Source organism: Bos mutus, chromosome 7 (genome assembly GCF_027580195.1).
Source record: "Bos mutus isolate GX-2022 chromosome 7, NWIPB_WYAK_1.1, whole genome shotgun sequence".
Taxonomy (NCBI): Eukaryota; Metazoa; Chordata; class Mammalia; order Artiodactyla; family Bovidae; genus Bos; species Bos mutus.
In genome coordinates this window covers 2,022,116-2,044,354 of record NC_091623.1, presented here as the reverse complement: position 1 = coordinate 2,044,354, position 22,239 = coordinate 2,022,116, and the positions used below count along the sequence as shown (strand labels likewise).

Sequence of the window (22,239 nt, the reverse complement as noted above, 5' to 3'; positions counted from 1 at the left end):
CGTCTTCATCACATAAAAGTACAAGGTACAGCAGAACGTGCTGATGTAGGAGCTGCAGCAAGCAAGTTATCTAGATGATCTAGCTAAGATCATTAATGAAGGTGGCTACAGTAAAGAATTGATGCTTTTGAACTGTGGTGTTGGAGAAGACTCTTGAGAGTCCTTTGGAAAGCAGGAAGATCCAATCAGTCCATCCTAAAGCAAATCAGTCCTAAATATTCATTGGAAGGACTGATGCTGAAGCTGAAACTCCAATACTTTGGCCACCTGATGGGAGGAAATGACTCATTTGAAAAGACCCTGATGCTGGAAATGATTGAAGGCGGGAGGAGAAGGGGATGACAGAGGATGAGATGGTTGGATGGCATCACCGACTCAATGGACATGAGCTTCAGTAAGCTCTGGGAGTTGATGATGGACAGGGAAGCCTGATGCGCAGTCCATGGGGTCACAAAGAGTCGGACATGACTAGCAACTGAACTGAACACTAAAGAACAGATTTCCAGTATAGACAAAACAGTGTTCTGTTGGCAGAAAATGGACTTTGTACCTAGAGAGGAGAAGTCAGTGCCGGGCTTCAAAGCTTCAAAGGACAGGCTGACTCTGTTTGGGGCTAATGCAGCTGGTGACTTGTTGAAGCCAATGCTCTAGCCATTATGAAAATCCTAAGACCTTAAGAATTATGCTAAGATCTACTCTACCTGTGTGCTGTAAATGGAACAACAAAACCTGGATGACACCATAGCTGTTTTACAACATGGTTTGTTGAATATTTTAAGCTCACTGTTGAGACCTGCTTCTCAGGAAAAATGATTTCTTTCAAAATATTACTGCTCATTGACAATGCATTTGGTTGCCCAAGAGCTCTGTCAGATGTATAACAGATTTGAATGTTTTCATGCCTGCTGATACAATATCATTTCTGCAACCCATAGATCAAGGAGTAATTTTGATTTTGATTTTCAAGTCTTATCATTTAAGAAATATATCTCATAAGGCTATAGCTGCTGTAGATAGTGAGTCCTCTGATAGATCTGGGCAAAGTAAATTGAAAACCTTTTGGAAAAGATTCACCATTCTAGATACCACTAAGAACATCTGTGATTCTTGGGAAGAAGTCAAAATAGCAATACTAGCAAGAGCTTGGAGGATGATTCTAACTCTCACGGATGAGTTTGAGGGGTTCAAGTCTTCTGTGGAGGGAGTCACTACAAATGTGGTGGAAACAACAAGAGAACTAGAAGTGGAGCCTGAAGATGTGACTGAATTGCTGCCGTGTCACAATAGAAACTTTCTAGCAGATGAGAAGCTGCTTCCTATGGATGAACAAAGAAAGTGGTTTTTTGAGATAGAATCTACTGTTGGTGAAGATGCTGTGAAAAGTGTTGAAATGACAACAAAGGATTTAGAATATTATATATTACATAAACTTAACTAATAAAGCTCTGACAGAGTTTGAAAGAACTGACTAATTTTGAAAGAAGTTCTACTATCAGTAAAATACTTTCAAACAGCATTGCATGCTATGGAGAAATCCTTCAGGAAAGGAAGACTCACTCAGTGTGGCACACTTCTTTGTCATCTTAAGACATTGCCAGTCACCCCAGCCTTGAGCAACCACCAGTGTGATCAGTTAGCAGCTGTCAACATTGAGTCAAAACCCTTTATCAGCAAAAAGATTTCTTTTTTGGCCCTGCAGTGTGTCATGTTGAATCCTAGTTCTCCGCCAGGGATCCAACCCATGCACCCTGCTGTGGGAGTGAAGAGTCTTAACTACTGGACTGCCAGGGAAGTCCCAGCAAAAAGATTATGCCTTTCTGAAGGCTCATATGATGGTAAGCATTTTTAAAATTAAGGTATGCACATATGTTTTAGACATAAGGCTATTGCACTCTGAGGCTACAGTGTAGTGTAACATAACTTTTATATGCACCAAGAAACCCCAAAATTCATGTGATTCACTTTGTTGTGGTATCCACTTTATTGTGATAGTCTGGAACTGAATGCACAGTATCTACAAGGTATGCCTTTAATTCACACAATGAAGCTGATTCTTCTTAATGTTTAGAATATGTCTATAAAATGGTTATAACCTGTATAATACTGATTATATGTGGAATCTAAAAAATTTTACAAATAAACTTATTTGCAAAGGAAAAATAGTCACAGATGTAGAAAACTAACATGATTACCAAGAGGGGAAGGTGTGTGTGGGATTGAATTGGGAGATTGGGACTCACAAATGTACACTACCTTGTATAAAATGGATAATTTATGAAAACCTACTGAATAGCACAGGGAATGCTACTCAGTGCTCTGTGGTTACCTAAATGGGAAGGGACTCTAAGAGAGTGTGTGTGAAGTCAAGTGGGCCTTAGAAAGCATCACTATGAACAAAGCTAGTGGAGGTGATAGACTTCCAGTTGAGCTATTCCAAATCCTGAAAGATGATGCTGTGAAAGTGCTGCACTCAATATGCCAGCAAATTTGGAAAACTCAGCAGTGGCCACAGGACTGGAAAAGGTCAGTTTTCATTCCAATCCCAAAGAAAGGCAATGCCAAAGAATGCTCAAACTACTATACAATTGCACTCATCTCACACGCTAGTAAAATAATGCTCAAAATTCTCCAGGCCAGGCTTCAGCAATATGTGAACCGTGAACTTCCTGATGTTCAAGCTGGTTTTCGAAAAGGCAGAGGAACCAGAGATCAAATTGCCAACATCCGCTGAATCATGGAAAAAGCAAGAGACTTCCAGAAAAACATCTATTTCTGCTTTATTGACTATGCCAAAGCCTTTGACTGTGTGGATCACAATCAACTGTGGAAAATTCTGAAAGAGATGTGAAGACCAGACCACCTGATCTGCCTCTTGAGAAATTTGTATGCAGGTCAGGAAGCAACAGTTAGAACTGGACATGGAACAACAGACTGGTTCCAAATAGGAAAAGGAGTTCGTCAAGGCTGTATATTGTCACCCTGCTTATTTAACTTCTATGCAGAGTACATCATGAGAAACGCTGGGCTGGAAGAAACACAAGCTGGAATCAAGATTGCCGAGAGAAATATCAATAACCTCAGATATGCAGATGACACCACCCTTATGGCAGAAAGTGAAGAGGAACTCAAAAGCCTCTTGATGAAAGTGAAAGAGGAGAGTGAAAAAGTTGGCTTAAAGCTCAACATTCAGAAAACGAAGATCATGGCATCCGGTCCCATCACTTCATGGGAAATAGATGGGAAACAGTGGAAACAGTGTCAGACTTTATTTTTATGGGCTCCAAAATCACTGCAGATGGTGACTGCAGCCATGAAATTAAAAGACGCTTACTCCTTGGAAGGAAAGTTATGACCAATCTAGATAGCATATTCAAAAGCAGAGACTTTATTTTGCCAACAAAGGTTCGTCTAGTCAAGGCTATGGTTTTTCCTGTGGTCACGTATGGATGTGAGAGTTGGATTGTGAAGAAGGCTGAGCGCCAAAGAATTGATGCTTTTGAACTGTGGTGTTGGAGAAGACTCTTGAGAGTCCCTTAGACTGCAAGAAGATCCAACCAGTCCATTCTAAAGGGGATCAGCCCTGGGATTTCTTTGGAAGGACTGATGCTAAAGCTGAAACTCCAGTACTTTGGCCACCTCATGTGAAGAGTTGACTCATTGGAAAAGACTCTGATGCTGAGAGGGATTGGGGGCAAGAGGAGAAGGGGACGACAGAGGATGAGATGGCTGGATGGCATCACTGACTTGATGGACATGAGTCTGAGTGAACTCCTGGAGTTGGTGATGGACAGGGAGGCCTGGCATGCTGCGATTCATGGGGTTGAAAAGAGTCGGACACGACTGAGCAACTGACCTGATATGTATATATATATATATATGTATATATGTATGTATGTATAACTGATTCACTTTACTGTACAGCAGAAACTAACATAACACTGTAAAATAACTACATTCTAATAAAAATGAATAAAAGACAATGGATGTAACTTTCACTTCAGAAAAGTTAAACTTTAGAACATCCCATGGGCTCAGTTAGTATAAAATTTAATATTACTATTCAAATTGAACTCATTAGAATTTGATAAATGTCAGGTTCTTTAATTCTTAAAATTCTAAGCTATGCTTCTCATTTTGAGTGGTCTAAGGCAGGGGTCCCCAACTTCCGGGCTGTGGACCAGCGCCTCCTGTCAGATTAAGGGCAGTGTTAGATTAGAAATACAGTGCACAATAAATGTAATGTGCTTGAATCATCCTGAAATCATCACCCTGCCCCTGGTCCGTGGAAAAAATTGTCTTCCATAAAATCAGTCTCTGGTGTCAAAAAGGTTGGAGACCGCTTTCTAAGGAATATATTTTCCAGTACCAATCCTATTTTAAAATTGAGACTTTCCAGCACTACTGTGGAAAAAGAGAAACTTTACAAACTGATATGATGATTCCTGTGAGGATGTTTTGATGGTTTACCTCCACAGTTAAGTGTTTTTTTCCTAAAACTTTTAAAACTTCATTATTTTTAAATTCCTTGTTTTATTGTTAGGTTTATGAACCAGTGCATCAATTTTGTATGTGTATGACTTTAAGAACCTGTTGGATTCAAACAATAAAAGTTTACTCTCTTTCATCCTTGTCTTCAGTGTATAACTGATTTCAAATGTAAAACTTTCCCAGAAGTTACTTATATGTCTCATACAGAAACTAGCCCTCCATTTTAGGAAAGCTTGTGTCATTCAAAGCTACAGAGGAGGGTTTCTTTGTATTGGACCTGTTAGTATGTTGGGCTGGGTTACTTGTTGTGAGGCAGTCGTGTGCATTACAGAATGTTGTCAGTACTGTGTCTCTGCTCACAGATTGCAGAGCACCCCTTCCCCACAATTGTAAAACCAGAAACTATCCCTAATTGCCAAATGTTATAACCTGGGGAATAAAATTTTTCCAGCTGACAACTACTGCTGTTAGATAACAGAACTGAAAAGTGAAGTTTTTCACTATACATTTAACTTTTACTTTTGAAAGGAATACAATTGACCCATTTCAATGTGTGATATGTTTTCTTCTTTTGGACATTATCAGATCCAGGCAGTAAATATTTAGCAGGTAGTCAGAAGGTGAAGAAAGAAGTAGGGTGGCCTTGTAGCACAGAAGATTTAAATACTAAAGCCCTGGGGAAATGAACTCTTAAATTGCTATTCAGTGCTTAGGGTGTGATAGGTACTCAGATTACAGTGTTTGAACATCTCGGGGTAATTCCTTGGCCATCAAGTGATTAAGTGAGTAGTGCCTTTTGTTTGCACACATTGCGAAAGATAACTTGGAGGGCTCACCGCTTTGTTCTGTGTACACATAGATTGGGTTTCTTTGGAATTATTATTGTTTGGAAGCTTTAAGTGGCCAGAATGTGCAGATTGTTCTCAGTTGTCCAGCGACCCAGCCAGGTTGCTTAAGAGACTTAGAAAGAAAGGTATTTTGATCTGCTGATGAATTGATAAGCTTGTAGGTTTTGTTGTTATTGTTTTTTATAACTCTTATGCTTCTATTTATAGCAGAAGCTTTTCCACTTGTAAGCCATCCTTGGGGCTCTTGGTATACATCTTGCTGCTGCTGCTGCTAAGTCGCTTCAGTTGTGTCCGACTCTGTTACACATTCCTTATTCCCCAAAACAGTTGTAACCACAAGAAAGAAGGCTACCATGGGGAATGCAGAGAAGTGGGTTTTCAAAGTGTTCAGTTTATTGGTGCTCTGTGTTAATTGTCAGCGTTGCATAAATTGTATAAGTGAAAAAAGTGGTTTAAGAAGGGGAAGATATTATTCAGTTACAAGTAGAAAACAGTAATTCTTGCTTCTGACCAACTTAATACATTCTGTTCTTTAAATTTTTAAATTGGAAAATTCTAATTCTACTTTTGAACTTCTCCTTCGATTCAGTCTTAAAATTTTTAGGTTTAAAATTCTGTTAAAAATCTGAATTTCATGACTCTTGCCTCAGACTAGATTTTGGCCTAAAGTGACTCATGGAATTTTGGATAATTCCTTCTCTGAATCCTTCTTCTTTAGGTTTACCATTGTGTTTTTTAATGTTGTAAGTGACCCACTCTGTTGAGACTGAGTAATAACCAAGAGTTTTCATTGCTAGCATGAGATGTTCTGAAGTTGTATATAACTTAGATGTAGAGATCTTTGTTAATGTTTTTTTTTTATTATTATTTTTGTTTTATTTCTTCTTCTAGTTTTTTATAATAATAGTTTGGGAGACAGTGCCCAGATTCTTCTCTCAGAAGAGACAGCTCAGTAGTGGCTGCTTGGCAAGACCAGTTTAGTCCCCACCAAAGTCACAGCGCTGGTTCTGGAAAGCCAAGCTCAGCTGTCCCCAAGAGGGACTATGGGCTTTCTGGTCCTGGCTGTCTTTATTGAAGTGGGGCTTATTGATGAGTCAGCCAAACAGAGAGATTCTGAAGGCTGTCTTTGAGAGAGGGGATCTGAGCAAAGGAGAGAGGGTCTAGGGTGCCTAGGGAAGATGTTAATTTCTGGGGTAGGACGATTGCACAAGTCGGGCAGTCCTTGAGGGAGATTGAAGCATTGAGAGAGCTATTCAAGAGGGTGAAGTGGGAGAGCTAGTAGGAAGGGAACTGCTTAACATCAGGGTGGTGGTGTTGTGGCCTGAAGGTGGTGGTTGTTCTGAAATGTAGACATCCCTTGTAGTGCTTCCCTGGTGGCTCAGCAGTAAAGAACTCGCCTGCCAGTGCAGGAGACACAGATTCCATCCCTGGATTGGGAAGATCCCCTAAAGAAGGAAATGGCAACCCACTCCAGTATTGTTGCCTGGGAATCCCTTGGACAGAGAAACCTGGCGGGCTCCAGTCCATGGGGTCACAAGAGTCAGACACAGTTTAGTGACTGAGCACGAGCATGAGACATTCCCTAGGGTCCCCTAATCTCAACAGATCACAGAGTAGTGAAACATAGAAAAAGAGAAAGAACAAAAAAGAAAATCATATAAAAAATTAGAAAGTTGAGAGGAGACTTAAAAAACACCAAAACAACCAAAGGAATATAGAGTAGGTTAAAAGAAAAGGAAACTGTTGCATTAAACCCGTTATAATAATCTTATGAAATAGAATGAGAGATAAAAAGCAAGCTAAATAGAAAGTATAAATCTAGAAGTGAAGATAATAAAAGATAATTTTTTAATAAACAGGGCTGTGACTATAAAAATTAAATTTTAAAAAATCATGACAACATTCGGTATTTTTTTCTTCCAGCGTTTGTCACAATTGTAATTAAATAATTGTTAGGTTAAGTGTTATGTATATCTTCTTTCCTGGCTTGTGTGCTTCATCTTCACAACAACTGTGTTTTTCTTGTCTACTGCAGCATTTTCAAGGCCTGCCAGTGTGCTAGCAACACAGGTATACAGCAGATTCCTTTTGAGTTAAAATAAAAAAGTGTAAAAAATGTTAATTTGCCTTAGAAGTTTTGTTATGTGAAATTAGAATTTTGGATAATGGACTAAGGAAAAACAAAGAGGCTTTTAAAAAGAGGATAAACTGAAGTAGGCTTGGAAATTAAAACAAAAACAATTAGCAAATGTCTCAGCAGTAAGAAATTCTTGATAATGTTGAGTTTGCTGAGTTTTATTATGAAACACCAGTAATATGATGACAAAAACAAACATGGGAGAAAACATGATAGGGAACCCAACTCTGCCATCTCCTTCCCTCGCCCTCACCAGGAGAGAGCTCCTGGGACTGAGGTCCTCCTGGGCGATCTTCTGGCTTTTCTCCTGCTTGCAGTTCGTGCTCCCGCAGGCTCTCCTTTTTTGTAGAGGTGAAATTCATGTAACACATTTAACCTTTTAAAGTGAACAGTTTAGTGGCATATAGTGTGGTCCTAATGTTGTGCAACTGTCACCATTATCTAATTTCAAAACATTTCGTCCCCCTAGAATAAAACCTGCAACTCTTGAGTACTGATTTCCATTCCCCCTCCCCACTTCCCCTCCAGCAGACACCAGTCTGCTTTCTCTTTATGGATTGTCGCTAGTTCTTTTTTTAAACTGGATCTATTTGAGAGAGATATGCTTTGGCCAAAAAGAAATTACTTGACTTTAAAGGCCTAGATCCTACTGGGACTCAAAAGTTGTGTGCTACGTGTTAAGTCACTTCAGTCATGTCCGACTCTTTGCGGCCCTATGTACTGTAGCCCACCAGGCTCCTCTGTCCATGGTATTCTCTGGGCAAGAATACTGGAGTGGGTTGCCATGCCTTCCTCCAGGGAATCTTCCTGACCGAGATGGAACCCACGTCTGTTATATCTCCTTTTACGGTAGGCACGTTCTTTACCACTAGCGCCACCATTGGGACTCAAAGTTAGATCTCTTTTAAATATAAATGTTTCTTTTAATAGCATTTTCAAAGACTTCATAAATGTAAATGGTACTTAATATGTGTATTTTATTTAAAATGTCAGAACTTTTCATTCTTTAGCTTTCTATCCTAAAACTGTATTAAAAATACTAATTACATTGATCTCATGATCAGATATTTATATGTAACTTGCACGTGTAGCATTTGTGTCTCTTTACATTAAAACAGGGCTTCAACAACTGACCTTCTGGAGTGGGCAGTTCTTTGTTGTGGGGGCTGTCCTGTAGGATGTTTTGGAGGCATCTTGACTTAGGTGCCAGGAGCACTCCTCCACCCTTTGAAGCTGTGACAACTAAAAATGTTTTCAGACATTGCAGAATATCCCCTCAGGGGCAAACTCACACCTGGTTGACAACCACTGCATTAGAAGCATGCCTCTTGAGGATTTGGTTTTCTCTGTCAGTAGAAAGACTGTTAATACATTATTTGTTAGAAATAATCGTCAAAGAGTAATAGAGGAGAATAGCTAAATCACCCAAGAAGCCTAATCATTCATTGATTTTTATAATTGTTCCCAAAACTGCTTTAAAATTTTTATTTTAGTTGTTTTGATTTTTGGCAGTACTCGCTTGCTGATTATGTAAGGATCATTTCTTGGTTAGCTGTTTTATGCTGAAGGAATTCCACTTGATTGCCTAATAGGAAGTAATTTCATGGAAAAAGTAAATATGAGTTTTTCAGAAATACTTGATGTATTTAACCTGTTTTAAAGTACAGTGAATAAAGTATTCAACAGTTGAAGAAAAGGAGAATTTTTTAACACAAATTTTCCTACTTTGATGTCAGAAGAATTTAAGACAACCATGTTCTATTACCACTGAACTTAACTGACAATAAATTCTTCCTTTCTGCCTCTACCCTAAAAGTTCTGTTTTCTCAGAGTGTAAAGTCTCTTTGACCACTAATTAAATCTTGTTATTTCTCAGTGATCAATGTTAAATGAATTATGTTTTATAAGAAATAATTTAATTTGATTTAAAATTTATCTCAAAATAAATTTGTAGCCTACTTAAATATTCTAATTCTAATTATAAATTTCCTGTAAACTTGAAAATGACATCTTTTAAGGATTGTCGTGCTACAAGCCAGTTTTCTAACTAGTTTGTGTTTTTACCTATAGCTAATTAAGTATAACTGGAGAAAAAACTGGGAAAATAAGATGGGAGGGATAATGGAAGCTAATGAAAAGAGGGGAAATTAATGAAATAGTGTTAGGTGTTATCAGTTAAGTAGTAGGGTTGAGAGGTGGCATCTCAATTGGCTTTTTCCTGGGGTAAATTATATTAATGAGACCGTGGGAAGAAAGAGAATCCAACAAAGTGGAGTTTTGGCTGCTTCTCTGCAAGTAAAATTCAGTTTCAGTGAATTCTGTTTTCATCACATGGGCCAAGGAGATGAACGTCATCCCTCTATAATTTTTTGTACCTAAAATTTTCCTTTGTATAGATGTTAAGTGTTATTAACATAATACATTTTTAATAATAATACTGTGCTTAGCTACTTCTCTCTCCTGTATGTACTTAGAATGTATCTAATACATTCTTATCATTTTACTTATTAGGGACTATGTTAGGAGTGAACTGGAGTCTGCCTATGAAGGACCAATGTATTTAGAACCTCTCTCTATGAATCGATTTACCACAGCCTTAATAGGTAAGTATTATAAAAGAATCAAAAGTGTAGGTAGGAACCAACCAAGTATTAATTACTCTTATAAAGTTAGTTCATACTTAGTACAAAAAAGTTGGAAAACTTGAAGTTATTCTTGATGACTCTTTGAAAACACAGTTATTGTTAATGTTACATTTTCTTATTAGTCTTTTTCTCTCTAAATAAGGTGTTTCTTATTTTACATGTTTATAATTATATATAGCCTGTAATTACTTGTGTTTTTTAAGGATAATTTAAGTATTTGGGAAGGTTGGTTTTTAAATAAAGCTAATAATTACTTTGTAAGATTAAAATGAAATATGTAATGTCTTAATATTGGTTACTGGAGAAGGCAGTGGCGCCCCACTCCAGTACTCTTGCCTGGAAAATCCCATGGACAGAGGAGCCTGGTAGGCTGCAGTCCATGGGGTCTCTAGGAGTCGGACACGACTGAGTGACTTCACTTTCACTTTTCACTTTCATGCATTGGGGAAGGAAATGGCAACCCACTCCAGTGTTCTTGCCTGGAGAATCCCAGGGATGGGGGAGCCTGGTGGGCTGCCGTCTCTGGGGTCGCACAGAGTCGGACACGACTGAAGCGACTTAGCAGCAGCAGCAGCAGCAATATTGGTTACTGTTGTTGAAAGCCATTATCCTCTAGTCTACAATAAATTACCAGAAACATCGAGAACTTGAGATGTGATTGAAACGTTCAGGTAGCAGAATGTTTATAATAGAAGGATTGCATAGGACCCCAGAACAACACAGATGCAGCCCAAAGTGAAGTACCAAATCTTACGATTCCAAAATTGCAAAAAGGAAGTGAGAGGAATCTTGTATGTGTTTCTTAAACTCACCCATGTAGAAGGTGTTTATGTTAACACCTTCTAGGTTGTAGGAGAATTTCTTTAGATAGCTATTTTCTCTGAAATACCTTCCCAGCCCTTCTCATGTAGAGAATTCGGTGGGGGACCATTTGGAGACTCAGAGTTGTTTTGTGTGTGTGGCTTAGGAGGGATCCTGCAGACTGGTGTCTGACCTAGGTGTGCAAAATCTAAAGCTGCACCATCCAAAACAAGCCACAAGTGCCTTATAAGCCCTTGAAATGTGACTAGTCCAAATCAAACTTAGTACAAAAAGGATGCAAAATGTCTTGTTCATTTTTTGGTATAGATTGAATGTCTATATGGTAATATTTAGGATTGTTGTTATTGTTCAGTCACTAAGTCATGTCAGACTCTTTTGCAACCCCATGGACTGTAGCCAACCAGGCTCCTCTGTCCATGGAATTCTCCAGGCAAGAATACTGGAGTGGGTTGCCATTTCTTCTCCAGGGGATTTTCCCAACCCAGGGATCGAACCTGAGTCTCCTACATTGCAGGTTGATTCTTTACCACTGAGCCACCAGGGAAGCCCTAATATTTGTGATGCATTAGGTTAAATAAAATATATTGTTAATCAATTTTACTTTTTTAAACTTCATAAAATGATGCTATCAGAATATTAAACATTACATATATGGCTCATATTATAATTCTAATCTTATAAAGGCCACTAGTGGGCCGGCTGGCTGTTGAGTTTCTGACTGTGAAGTGAAAATGTCTTGTGAGGTTCTCCTGTATCATCTAATCTCTGTAGGCAAAGAATGTTAGTTTCCTGTGGACTAGATGAGGGTCCCAAGAGTCAATGGAGTTTTCTTAGATCCTTCCAAGAGGGCCCTTAAAAAGGTGAGAAGACTCCAACAGGCATTGTACTTCCAGATTCCCTGGAGCTGAGGAAAGAACCAAAAGCAGCCAGAGGAGGGTATATAACAAGCATGAAAGGTCATGCAGATAAGAGATCCATGATAATGGGAACAATCAGAAAAACACTTAAAAATGCCCAGGAGAAAGAAGATCCATCTTAAATATCTCAACTGCAGAGAGCACCAATACCATATCATTGTAAGAAAATAGTCCAGGAAGAATTTTCTACTTCTCTCCCTTTCCTTTCCTGCCTGCTTCAACTGTGGGTAAGTAAGTCAGGAAGAATGCCACTGTGCTGGCAGAGAAAGAAGCAGCAGCCTGCCATAAGCTCTCTACTCCGTCTCACAGTTGCTGGTTTTCTGTGACCCCAAAGGAGGCCTCTTGCCCACAGTAGTAGATGTAATGGTCATCTGAATTAAATTCACCCATTCCCATTCTTTTTAGTTCACCAATTCCTAAAATATTGATATTCACTCTTGACATCGCCTGTTTGACCAAGCCTAATTTACCTTGATTCATGGACCAAAAGAGTCCAGGTTCCTATCCAGTATTCTTTACAGCATCAGACTCGACTTTCACAACCAGACACATTCACAACTTAGCATCGTTTCTGCTTTGGCCCAGCCTCTTCATTCTTTCTAGAGCTATTTTTCTGCTCTTCTGCAGTAGCATATTGGACATGTACCGACCTAAGGGACTCATCTTCCAGTTATATCTTTTTGCCTTTTCATACTGTTCATGGGGTTCTTGAGGCAAGAATACTGAAGTGGTTTGCCATTCCCTTCTCCAGTAGATCATGTTTTGTCAGAGCTTTCCACTGTGACTCTTTTTCTTGGGTGGCCCTGCATGGTGGGCTCATAGCTTCATTGAGTTACATAGGTCTGATCCCATCATTTCATGGCAAATAGAAGGGGAAAAAGTGGAAGCAGTGGTAGATTTTATTTTCTTGGGTTCCAAAATTACTGTGGTTGGTGACTTCAGCCATGACCTAGATAGCCTATTAAAAAGCAGAGACATCACTTTGCTGACAAAGATCTGTCTAGTCAAAGCTATGGTTTTTCCATAGCTTTGTCATGTATGGATGTGAAAGTTGGACCATAAAGAAGGCTGAGCACCAAAGAATTGATACTTTTGAACTGTGATGCTGGACAAGACTCGAGGGTCGCTTGGACAGCAAAGAGATCAAAGCAGTCCTGAAGGAAATCAACCCTGAATATTCACTGGAAGGACTGATGCTGAAGCTAAAGCTCCAATACTTTGGCCACATGATGTGAAGAGCTGACTCATTGGAAAAGACCCTGATGCTGGGAAGGATTGAGGACAGGAGGAGAAGGGGGCAACAGAGAATGAGATGGTTAGATGGCATCGTCAACTCAATGGACATGAGTTTGAGCAAATTCTAGGAGATAGTAAAGCTCAGGGAACCCAGGCGTGCTGCAGTCCATGGGAGAGTCGGACACACAGAGCATCTGAACAACAACAATAGGAGCCTCAGCTGGAGTCAAGGAAAACCTTCAACTTTAAATCAGAATTGTTTGAGTCGACTAAGATTAGATTAGATTGGATTGTGCAAACTGTACTAGTTTAGAAAAGTTATGGGACTTGCCTTATAGGGGCAGGAGAACATTTAGCTTCAAAGAGTGGCTTTTTAAGAGAGTAGAACACAAAAATAATGTTGCTTTATGGCCATATCCCATGGCTGTATTCAATAGTGGTAACATCCAAATATTACCACATATTCAATAGTGGTAATATTTTCAGCCAAGTATGAAAATATTTGCCTGATTCGAAAACTCAGTGTTTTCTTTCATTCTGTGATGGATGTGATTTAGTGTAAATCTGTATATTTCCCTAAATTTTTCCCATCAGTGCTTATGAAAGTGTTCACCCAGCCAAGATTTAATTAACTGGAAATCCATAAATTATTAAGTAGCATTTTTTTCTTTAGACTTTGATTTTAAAGTAGCTTTCTACTCCTTTTCTTCCATTTCACTAATAAACTTTTAATGAAAAACTAAGTAATACGAATATGCCATTCTTTCTTAGGGTTATGGACTTCTTGGAGATAGTTCTTAAGGAATCCTGAAATCCAAAGTACATTGTGATTTTGTTTTATTCAGAATTGTCAGTTGGAATAGGTATATCAAGTTGAACAACCTTCTATTTTTCTGGAGCTATCGGAAAGATTTCCACTAACAGTATGACTCCTTTCTTCTTTCACCTAAGAGAAGTGGTCTTCCCTTCAAGAGAATCATAGCATATGAGTCATACTCTTCTCTGAAAGTGGATAATTGAAGCCTCTAACTTCAGAGCTGGGAACTGAATGTGCTGGCCTAGACTTATGGGAACTTTAAGAGCTTAGAGGAAGTTGGCATCATGCGGAACAAGGAACTTTAAATATCATAGCTATGAGTACAGTGAAAGTAAGACATGCCAAAATGAAAATTCCTAAATATTCCTAGTATTAAAGCACTTTCTCTTAAGTATTTTTTCAGAGTTTCAGCTAATTTTTTAATCAAAGAAATATGCTTTTAAAAGTCAAGAAATAAACACAATTTTAAAAAATTATTGGGGGTGATACCACAATATTATGATGAAAATCTCTTTCTGCACCACTCCTCTCCTGTCAGGCATCATTCCCCAGAGGCTTCTCTCCTTTCAGCTCACCATAATTTCTTCCCTGCTGTTTTCTCTTTTGTCCCTTTCTGGAATTCCTTTTAATTGGATAAGCTTTCTTCCACATTGAACCCCTAACTTTCTTACTGTTTTATTTTTCTTTTCCTCTGTCTCTTTGTTTTTTGTTTGACTTTCTGAGATTTCCCAACTCTTTTTTGTTATATTTTTTTTTAGTATTCTGGGGTTTGTTTTCTTTCTATTGTGACAGTCTGAAGCTTTCTTTTGTTCCTTGCATTCTTTCCATTTTCTCTGAGATTCTTTTTGTTCTGCTCCTTGCCTTACATGGGACAGCAGTAGTTCTTAAGCCTGAATTAGAATCACCTGGTTATTACTTAAATATCCTTCTGTTGTCATTTGTATTAAAGTGAAGTATTAAGTTGCCAGTTGTAATCTCTTTAAGGCATACCAACTGGTGTTTGTCACAGTTGGTGTTCAGGTGAGCCTGACCCTTATTGGGGAGACCCCCTAAGTGTGCATCTTTGTGGTCTTTTCACTGGACTTGGGTCAGTTTCCCAAAGACGAATCTATCTCCTGAAGGGGGGGACTGGTGCCGGGACAAGAGCTGAATGGCAGTAAATGTGGCAGTAGTGTTTGGAGACCTAGAGAGCTGTTATCTTTGTGGATGCAGACTTTTAATCTTCTGTTTTCATTTGGGCACCACACCTCACCTCTGTCTTGGGTGTGCACAGTGTCCAGGAGCCTGTTTTAGCCTTTCCAAAGAGCAAACTTCAGTCTTCCCGGGGTGGGGAAAGACAGATGGCCTAATCGTTGTTTTCTATCCCCTAAAATTTTGTTGACTTATTAAGTGGCCTCTCTTCTCAGTTTTCTTCATTGTTATGAGTTTTTGTCTTTTTTCATGGCTTTATGAATGTTTTTCTTGTGATTTGAATATCAGTTCTTTAAAGATTAAAATTAATACTCTGTGGGAGAAAATACCGCATATGTTACATACAGCATAGTAGATTGTTAAGAAATTTTCAGCTTTGTGTAAAAATGGTTGCCACTTTTGTATTCTTCTAATAATAATATGAATAGAACACAAATTAAAATATAAAAATGTTGAATTTAAATCAGCATATTCCAATAAAAAATTTAAAAATGGAATAAAGGATTAATAAGGACTTCACTGGTGGTCCAGTGGTTAAGATTCTGTGCTTCCAGTGCAGGGGGTGTGGGTTCAATCCCTGCCCCGGGAAGTACCACATGCTGTGCAGTGTGGCGTTCCCCACCCACCCCCACCCCCACCCCCCCCGCCAAAAAAGCATGAATAAGATGGTAAGAAAAATATATTTTGTTTTGCTTTTCATTGGCAAGAAGGAAGAGAATTTGACTAATTCTTAATTTGGAAGATAACATGTTCAAGAATTTCTGAGAAATTCTGAGAGGAGCAGTGAGAGGAGACTTGTCCAGTCAATGAAATGGAATAGTGTGTACAGTCATGAGAGAAGATCACTGAAAAAAAAAAAAAGAATAGCAAGTTCCAATGCAGACACAAATACACTGATGATTTTGCAGTATACCAAAATGGCATTTCAAATTAACGAGAAAAGAATTGGTTGATTCCAGTAGCTAGTGTTGAGACAGCTAACTACACATCTGAAAAAATAAACTTAGAGCTTTGCTTTTTATCTTATTGTAAAACAATTTCCAAATATGTTAGTTTTTTAATTAAAGAAAAAAAGAAAATATAGGTGGTTACTTGTATAACCTTGAGTAGGGGGAGCCATGTAATTAACCATGGCACCAAAGGCAGAAACTGTTAAAAAGGTGGATAGATTTGATTCTTTATAATAAAAATTTCTATATTATAAGAGAAAAAGTTACTAAAATATTCCAGTGGCAGGGAAAATATAATTATATGATAAAGAAGGTTAATATCTTGTTCAAACAACAGAAGTCTACATATCCTAGTAGAATAGGCAAAGAATGTGAACAAGCATTTTGTCAAAAATTGCAAGTGCTTTTATATACTTACTGGTAATGTTCAGTGCTATTGGTGATGGACAAAAGACAAATTTTTAAAAAATTAGGAAATATTTCTACCCTTTCTTTTCTTAAATTATTTTCACTGTTGGCAGATAGGTGGAAAAAAGGGCACCCTGTACACTGGATGTTTTGTTTTTGTAGAACAGTTGACAGATGTGTCAAAAGCTTTAAAAAAATGTTTCCTCTGACTCAGTCATCCTGCTTATTAGGAATTTAGGCTAGAAAACATTCGGAAATGTCCTCCAAGTAGTTTATACACGGATGTCATAAATGTACAAGTTTATTCATAACAAAGCATTTTATACTTGTAAAATATTTGAGGGTAGTCGAGTGCTCATTGTCATATGTGTTCAGTTTTTTTAACTAAAAAAAAAGCCCATATATATTTATACACACACACACACACACACACATATATTTATTAGTTAGGTATATGCATAATATGTTTTAAATGAAAAAAGCTGATTGTGTGTACATTATAATCTTTATATAAAACATTTGTGTATAATCACATCCATAGAATAAACTGAAAAGGTAATAAATAATATGGATAGCTTTTTTTGAGCACTGCCTAGGATTCAGATAAAATACTACAGCTTTGCACGCAGTGTTTTATATAATAAACCCAAGACCTTAACAGTGCTAACTTGGGTGACAGGATTGTAGGAGATGGATTGTTTTTTTCTTTTCACTTCTCTGTACTTCCTAACTTTCTATAATCATGCACAATCCTCTGTAAGAATTTGTGTTTAAACTTTTTGAGTTTTAATTTTTCATTATTGAGCCATATGGGAAGGCTTGCATGGTCTTATAAAAGCAGTTAAAGATTGAAAACCTCAGAATAAATCTTGTCACAGCATGATTTTAGACAAGTTATTGTATCTCTTGGGTTTTATACTTTCACCTCTAGACTAGAACAGTTAAATATTGAGGGCCTTTGTAAAAGAAGCTAAATACGTTTAGTAGTAACTGAATTATTGTAATATTGAATTAGAAATTCTAAAAAATTTCCATATTATATATGCCATCTGGAATGTGATAAAGACCAGTGGATATTTGTGCTGCTTTTCTCAGATCAGTCCAAGGGAATTGGTGCTCAAAATTCACAGAACATGTAAACATTTAATTATGGTCAAATGAAGTTAAAATCTGATTTAAAATATTATCTAAGAGATCCTAATTAGACTTCTTCAAAAGCTGTGTCATCATCTTTATCAACAGTGTTTTTATTTTGTGGATACCAAATCTCAAATGCCTTCTACCCTTCTCATTTTAGGTCAGCTGGTGGTGTGTACGTTATGCTCCTGTGTCATGAAAACGAAGCAGATTTGGCTCTTCTCAGCTCACATGCTTCCTCTGCTAGCACGCCTCTGCCTTGTTCCTCTGGAGACAATTGTTATCATCAACAAATTTGCTATGATTTTTACTGGTTTGGAAGTTCTCTATTTTCTTGGGTCTAACCTTCTAGTACCTTATAATCTTGCCAAATCTGCATACAGGGAGTTGGTTCAGGTAAGACTGTAGATAAAATTCTACATAAATGTTAAGTATATTAAAGATTTAATTCACTTTTATTTCACAGTCATGGTTGTGGTAACATTATGTTTGACATTTGGAAAATAGTAACTATTTTCAACATAATTACGAGCATCTGAGATCCTTAAGTTCTGTTGAGAAGCAGTAAAGTGAAGTTCATCTGTATGCAGTCAGTCTGAGTTTTCACTCTGATGCTGCTGTTTACTAGCTGTGTAACCTAGGGTTAGTCACTTACGTTCATTTATCTGAAAGATAGAACTAATAATAACTGTTGTAGCTAACATGTAGGGTAGCCATTAGATTTGAATGAGTTCAGTACCAGGCAGATGATGTTTGGTGGTAACTACCATAACAAAGACAGGAGTGATATAGAATTGAATATGTAGAGGTCAGTTCCTGGTTTTTTCCTAATATAGTCCTACTGTGACTAATGTATTTTCCTTACGTTTATTTATTTAAACCGAGACATTAAGTAGTTCTGGGCCATGATATGACAGATTTCATTTAGATGTGGTGCTTGGACTGATTTTGCCAACATAATGTGCTTCTGTCTTTCCTACTTTTTTCAGTCTTTGTTCTCAAACGGATTATTTCTAGTCACAATCAGTTGGTTTCATACCAACTGAAAGAAATAGTTCTATTTGATTTAATCAATAAGTTTCAGTATATAGAACAGCTCTTAAAATTGACATTGGTATGAAGAGAGTATTAAAATGGGTATTCTCTTCTGCCTCTTTACTGTGTACATGACCTTAAGGTACAGGAAGCTTTCAGACTGACCATACTGATACTACTAAGTGAGTCCTTTCCTTATTGTTGTGGCCCCAAAGGCAGATTTCCCAGAAAAATTCTGTAAGCTCTTGACCTTAGCCTGATTCTCCTGATTTCTTCATCTTCCATAATGATCAACTTGAGCAACTTTTCCTGAAAGTAGATCTTCCAAAGAAGATAAAATCATTTTCACGGTCTCATTAAAGAGGTTCTTCATGGCGAAGTTTTGTTGTATTCAGAATGAAGATGACACATTTACGTATTTCTTATTTGAATTCAGTCCTATGGTGCTAAGGAGCAGTGGAGATTCAGTGACTATTGCTTGGAGACTCACTGTTTATAATCACCCTAAGGACAAAGCCTCCGTTTTACGGTGTCATGCTTACCTTCTTGTTTGTCATAAGGTTCATGTATCACTAAGCGTCATAGTTGGAAATAAAGTACAGGTTATGAAATTCATGACCTAGAAAGAATTGGATAGGCAAGAAATAGAAACTGTCAGATTTTTAGTGGTCTTTTCCTTGAATGGAAAGGAGAAAAAGTTCTGTGCCTCTCGGTAATCAGTTTGCTGCTAATAAATAATTTTGCAGCAAGCTAGACAGTTTGTTTTCTTTCAGTATCTTCCAACTAAGGAAAAATAGGGGTTACTCTTGATTCAGTTTTAGAAAAAAGCATTTGATTTACAGATGAAAAGTTTAAATTTAGAATAATCTACAAGTCAGTGTATTTTCATTTAAGGTCTTTATAGTTATTTGAAACATTCTGGAATCACATTGAGCCTTCTAGCAAGACTGTTGGCCGCTTAGGTTAGATAGAGTTTGTAATCTACCTGGCAGAACTCTGTTGTGTTACCAGGATCTGGTCCCTGTCTTGGTAACTCCAAATACTTGGTAACCATCTGTATTCTTAGGCTGAATCAGGTTATGAGAATTCCTTCTAATTAATCTCATATGAGATTGTTTTATAAACTAGACAACTAATTTATTAACTTATAGTAACTTAGTAAACTTTTTTTAGGTATACCTTTTTTCCTGGTGTTAATGCACTTGGCAAAACAGATCATTTGAGAAATGTTGCTTGATAAATACACAGTACGAGGAAGGGGAATTAATTTGTCTAGGGGAAAAGACTTTCTAAACTGTCTCTGCTGCAAAAGAGAGTAAACTTCTCCAGTGATTAGTCTGTCTTCTGTCAAACTACTTCTCATCCATGACATTCCTGAATACACTCTGGAAGATTCTTGTGTATTTCCCTTCCTCCTAGCCCCTCAAGCAGTATTGTGTTGTTCACACTGTGCTGTTTTCTGTGTTCCATCGCTCAATCGTGTCCAGTTCTTTGCGCCCCATGAACTGTAGCCCGCCAGGCTCCTCTGTTCATGGAATCTTCCAAGCAGGAATACTGGACTGGGTTGCCGTTTCCTATTCCAGGGGATCTCCCCAACCCACAGATGGAACCCAAGTCTCTGCTGTCTCCTGTATTGGCAGGCAGATTCTTTAGCACTGTGCCACCTGGGAAGCCCATTGTTCACACTAGTTCTGATCATTTTAATTCGACATAAGTTTGCCAAACCTCTTCAAACTGCCTGTGATGTAGTTTTCCTCCAAATATGACTTTATTTTGACATTATCCCTGAACCGTTAGGGCAGTTTGCTGTTGCTGTTTGATGAGTGTGTGTCAACTGCTAATAATGTAAAATTAGTAGATTAAAAAAGACATGCTATTTTCTAATTGTATGCGGACAGCTAACTTTGAAGGAATTTAGCTTAATATGCAAGAAAAGAAAAGCTATTAAGTTTTTAAGTACTGCGGGTTAAACACTTTTGTGTTTAAATGTGTTTATTGAAGTGATAACAGATGTTTTCCTGTCTTATTTTCGTACTCAGGTAGTGGAGGTGTATGGCCTTCTAGCCTTGGGAATGTCCCTGTGGAATCAGCTGGTAGTCCCTGTATTGTTCATGGTTTTCTGGCTCGTCTTATTTGCTCTTCAGATTTACTCCTACTTCAGTACTCGAGATCAGCCTGCCTCACGAGAGAGGCTTCTTTTCCTTTTCCTGACAAGGTAATTAATTAGAGTGTATGATATTATATATAGCCTTAGAAAGAGAAAACTTTGATCCAGGAATAGTAAGTTTTGCAAATTAACTTTTGTCAGTCTTTTTTATAGTGCTTCATGTGTAATTAAAATGGGATTTTCACTCAGCAGATGCCTGGGTCTCGCAGTGCAAGGAAGTGATAATAATACAATAATGGTGGTTTATTTGGCCACACTGTGGACCATAGTACAGCAAATGATTTGTGGAAAGGGACTTTGCAAATTGTAAAAATGTTTTTTCGATTTCATGTTAAACTATTGGAAAAGAAATACATTCTAAAAATAGCTATTACTTTTATTGAGTATTTAATATGTAAATAGACAAAGGAATACCAGACCACATTACCTGCCTCCTGAAAAACCTGTATGGAGGACAAGAAGCAACAGTTAGAACTGGACATGGAACAACGGACTGGTTCCAAATTGGGAAAGGAGTATGTCAAGGCTGTATATTGTCACCCTGCTTATTTAACTTATATGCAGGGTACATCATATGAAATGCTGGGCTGGATAACTCAAAGACTGGAATCAAGATTGCTGGGAGGAATATCAACAACCTCAGATGTGCAGATCATACCACTTTAATGGTGGAAAGTGAAGAGGAACTAAAGAACCTCTCCATGAAGGTGAAAGAAGAGAGTGAAAGAGCTGACTTAGAACTCAACATTGAAAAAACGAAGATTATGGCATTGGGGTCCCGTCACTTCATTGCAAATGGATGGGGAAAAAGTGGAAACAGTGTCAGATTTCATTTTCTTGGGCTCCAGAATCAATGCAGATCCATGATATTAAAAGATCTTTGCTCCTTGGAAGAATAGCTATGACAAACCTACACAGTGTTTTAAAAAGCAGAAACATCGCTTTGCTGACAAAGGCCCATATGGTCAAAGCTATGGTTTTTCCAGTGTTCATGTATGGATGTGAGAGTTGGACCGTAAAGAAGGCTGAGCACCGAAGAATTGATGCTTTTGAACTGTGGTGCTGGAAAACACTCTTGAGAGTCCCTTGGACAGCAAGGAGATCCAACCAGTCAATCCTGAATATTCTTTGGAAGGACTGATGCTGAACCTGAAACCCCAATACTTTGGCCACCTGATGCAAAGAGCTGACTCACTGGAAAAGACCCTGATGCTGAGAAAGATTGAAGGCAGGAGCAGAAGGGGACAACAGAGGATGAGATGGTTGGATGGCATCCCCAACTCGATGGACATGAATTTGAGTAAGCTCTGGGAGCTGGTGATGGACAGGGAAGCCAGGTGTGCTGCAATTCATGGGGTCGCAAAGAATCAGACATGACTTAGCGACTGAACAACAACAGTATGTGCCAGCCACACTATTAAACAGTTACTCATACTGACTT

The 22,239-nt window shown here is 38.0% G+C and overlaps 1 protein-coding gene across 7 annotated transcripts in view; it reads left to right on the top strand.

Moving 5' to 3' along the window:
* The window catches only part of RNF145 (ring finger protein 145), a 63,174-nt gene that overhangs the window by 21,678 nt on the left and 19,257 nt on the right, over nucleotides 1-22,239 (top strand). For all 7 annotated transcript variants that reach the window (XM_070373024.1, XM_070373028.1, XM_070373022.1 and 4 more), the window contains 3 exons: nucleotides 9,985-10,076; nucleotides 17,757-17,992; nucleotides 20,671-20,846. In XM_070373024.1, coding sequence (XP_070229125.1) covers nucleotides 9,985-10,076; nucleotides 17,757-17,992; nucleotides 20,671-20,846 — 504 coding nt within the window. The remainder of the gene's footprint in view (nucleotides 1-9,984; nucleotides 10,077-17,756; nucleotides 17,993-20,670; nucleotides 20,847-22,239) is intronic.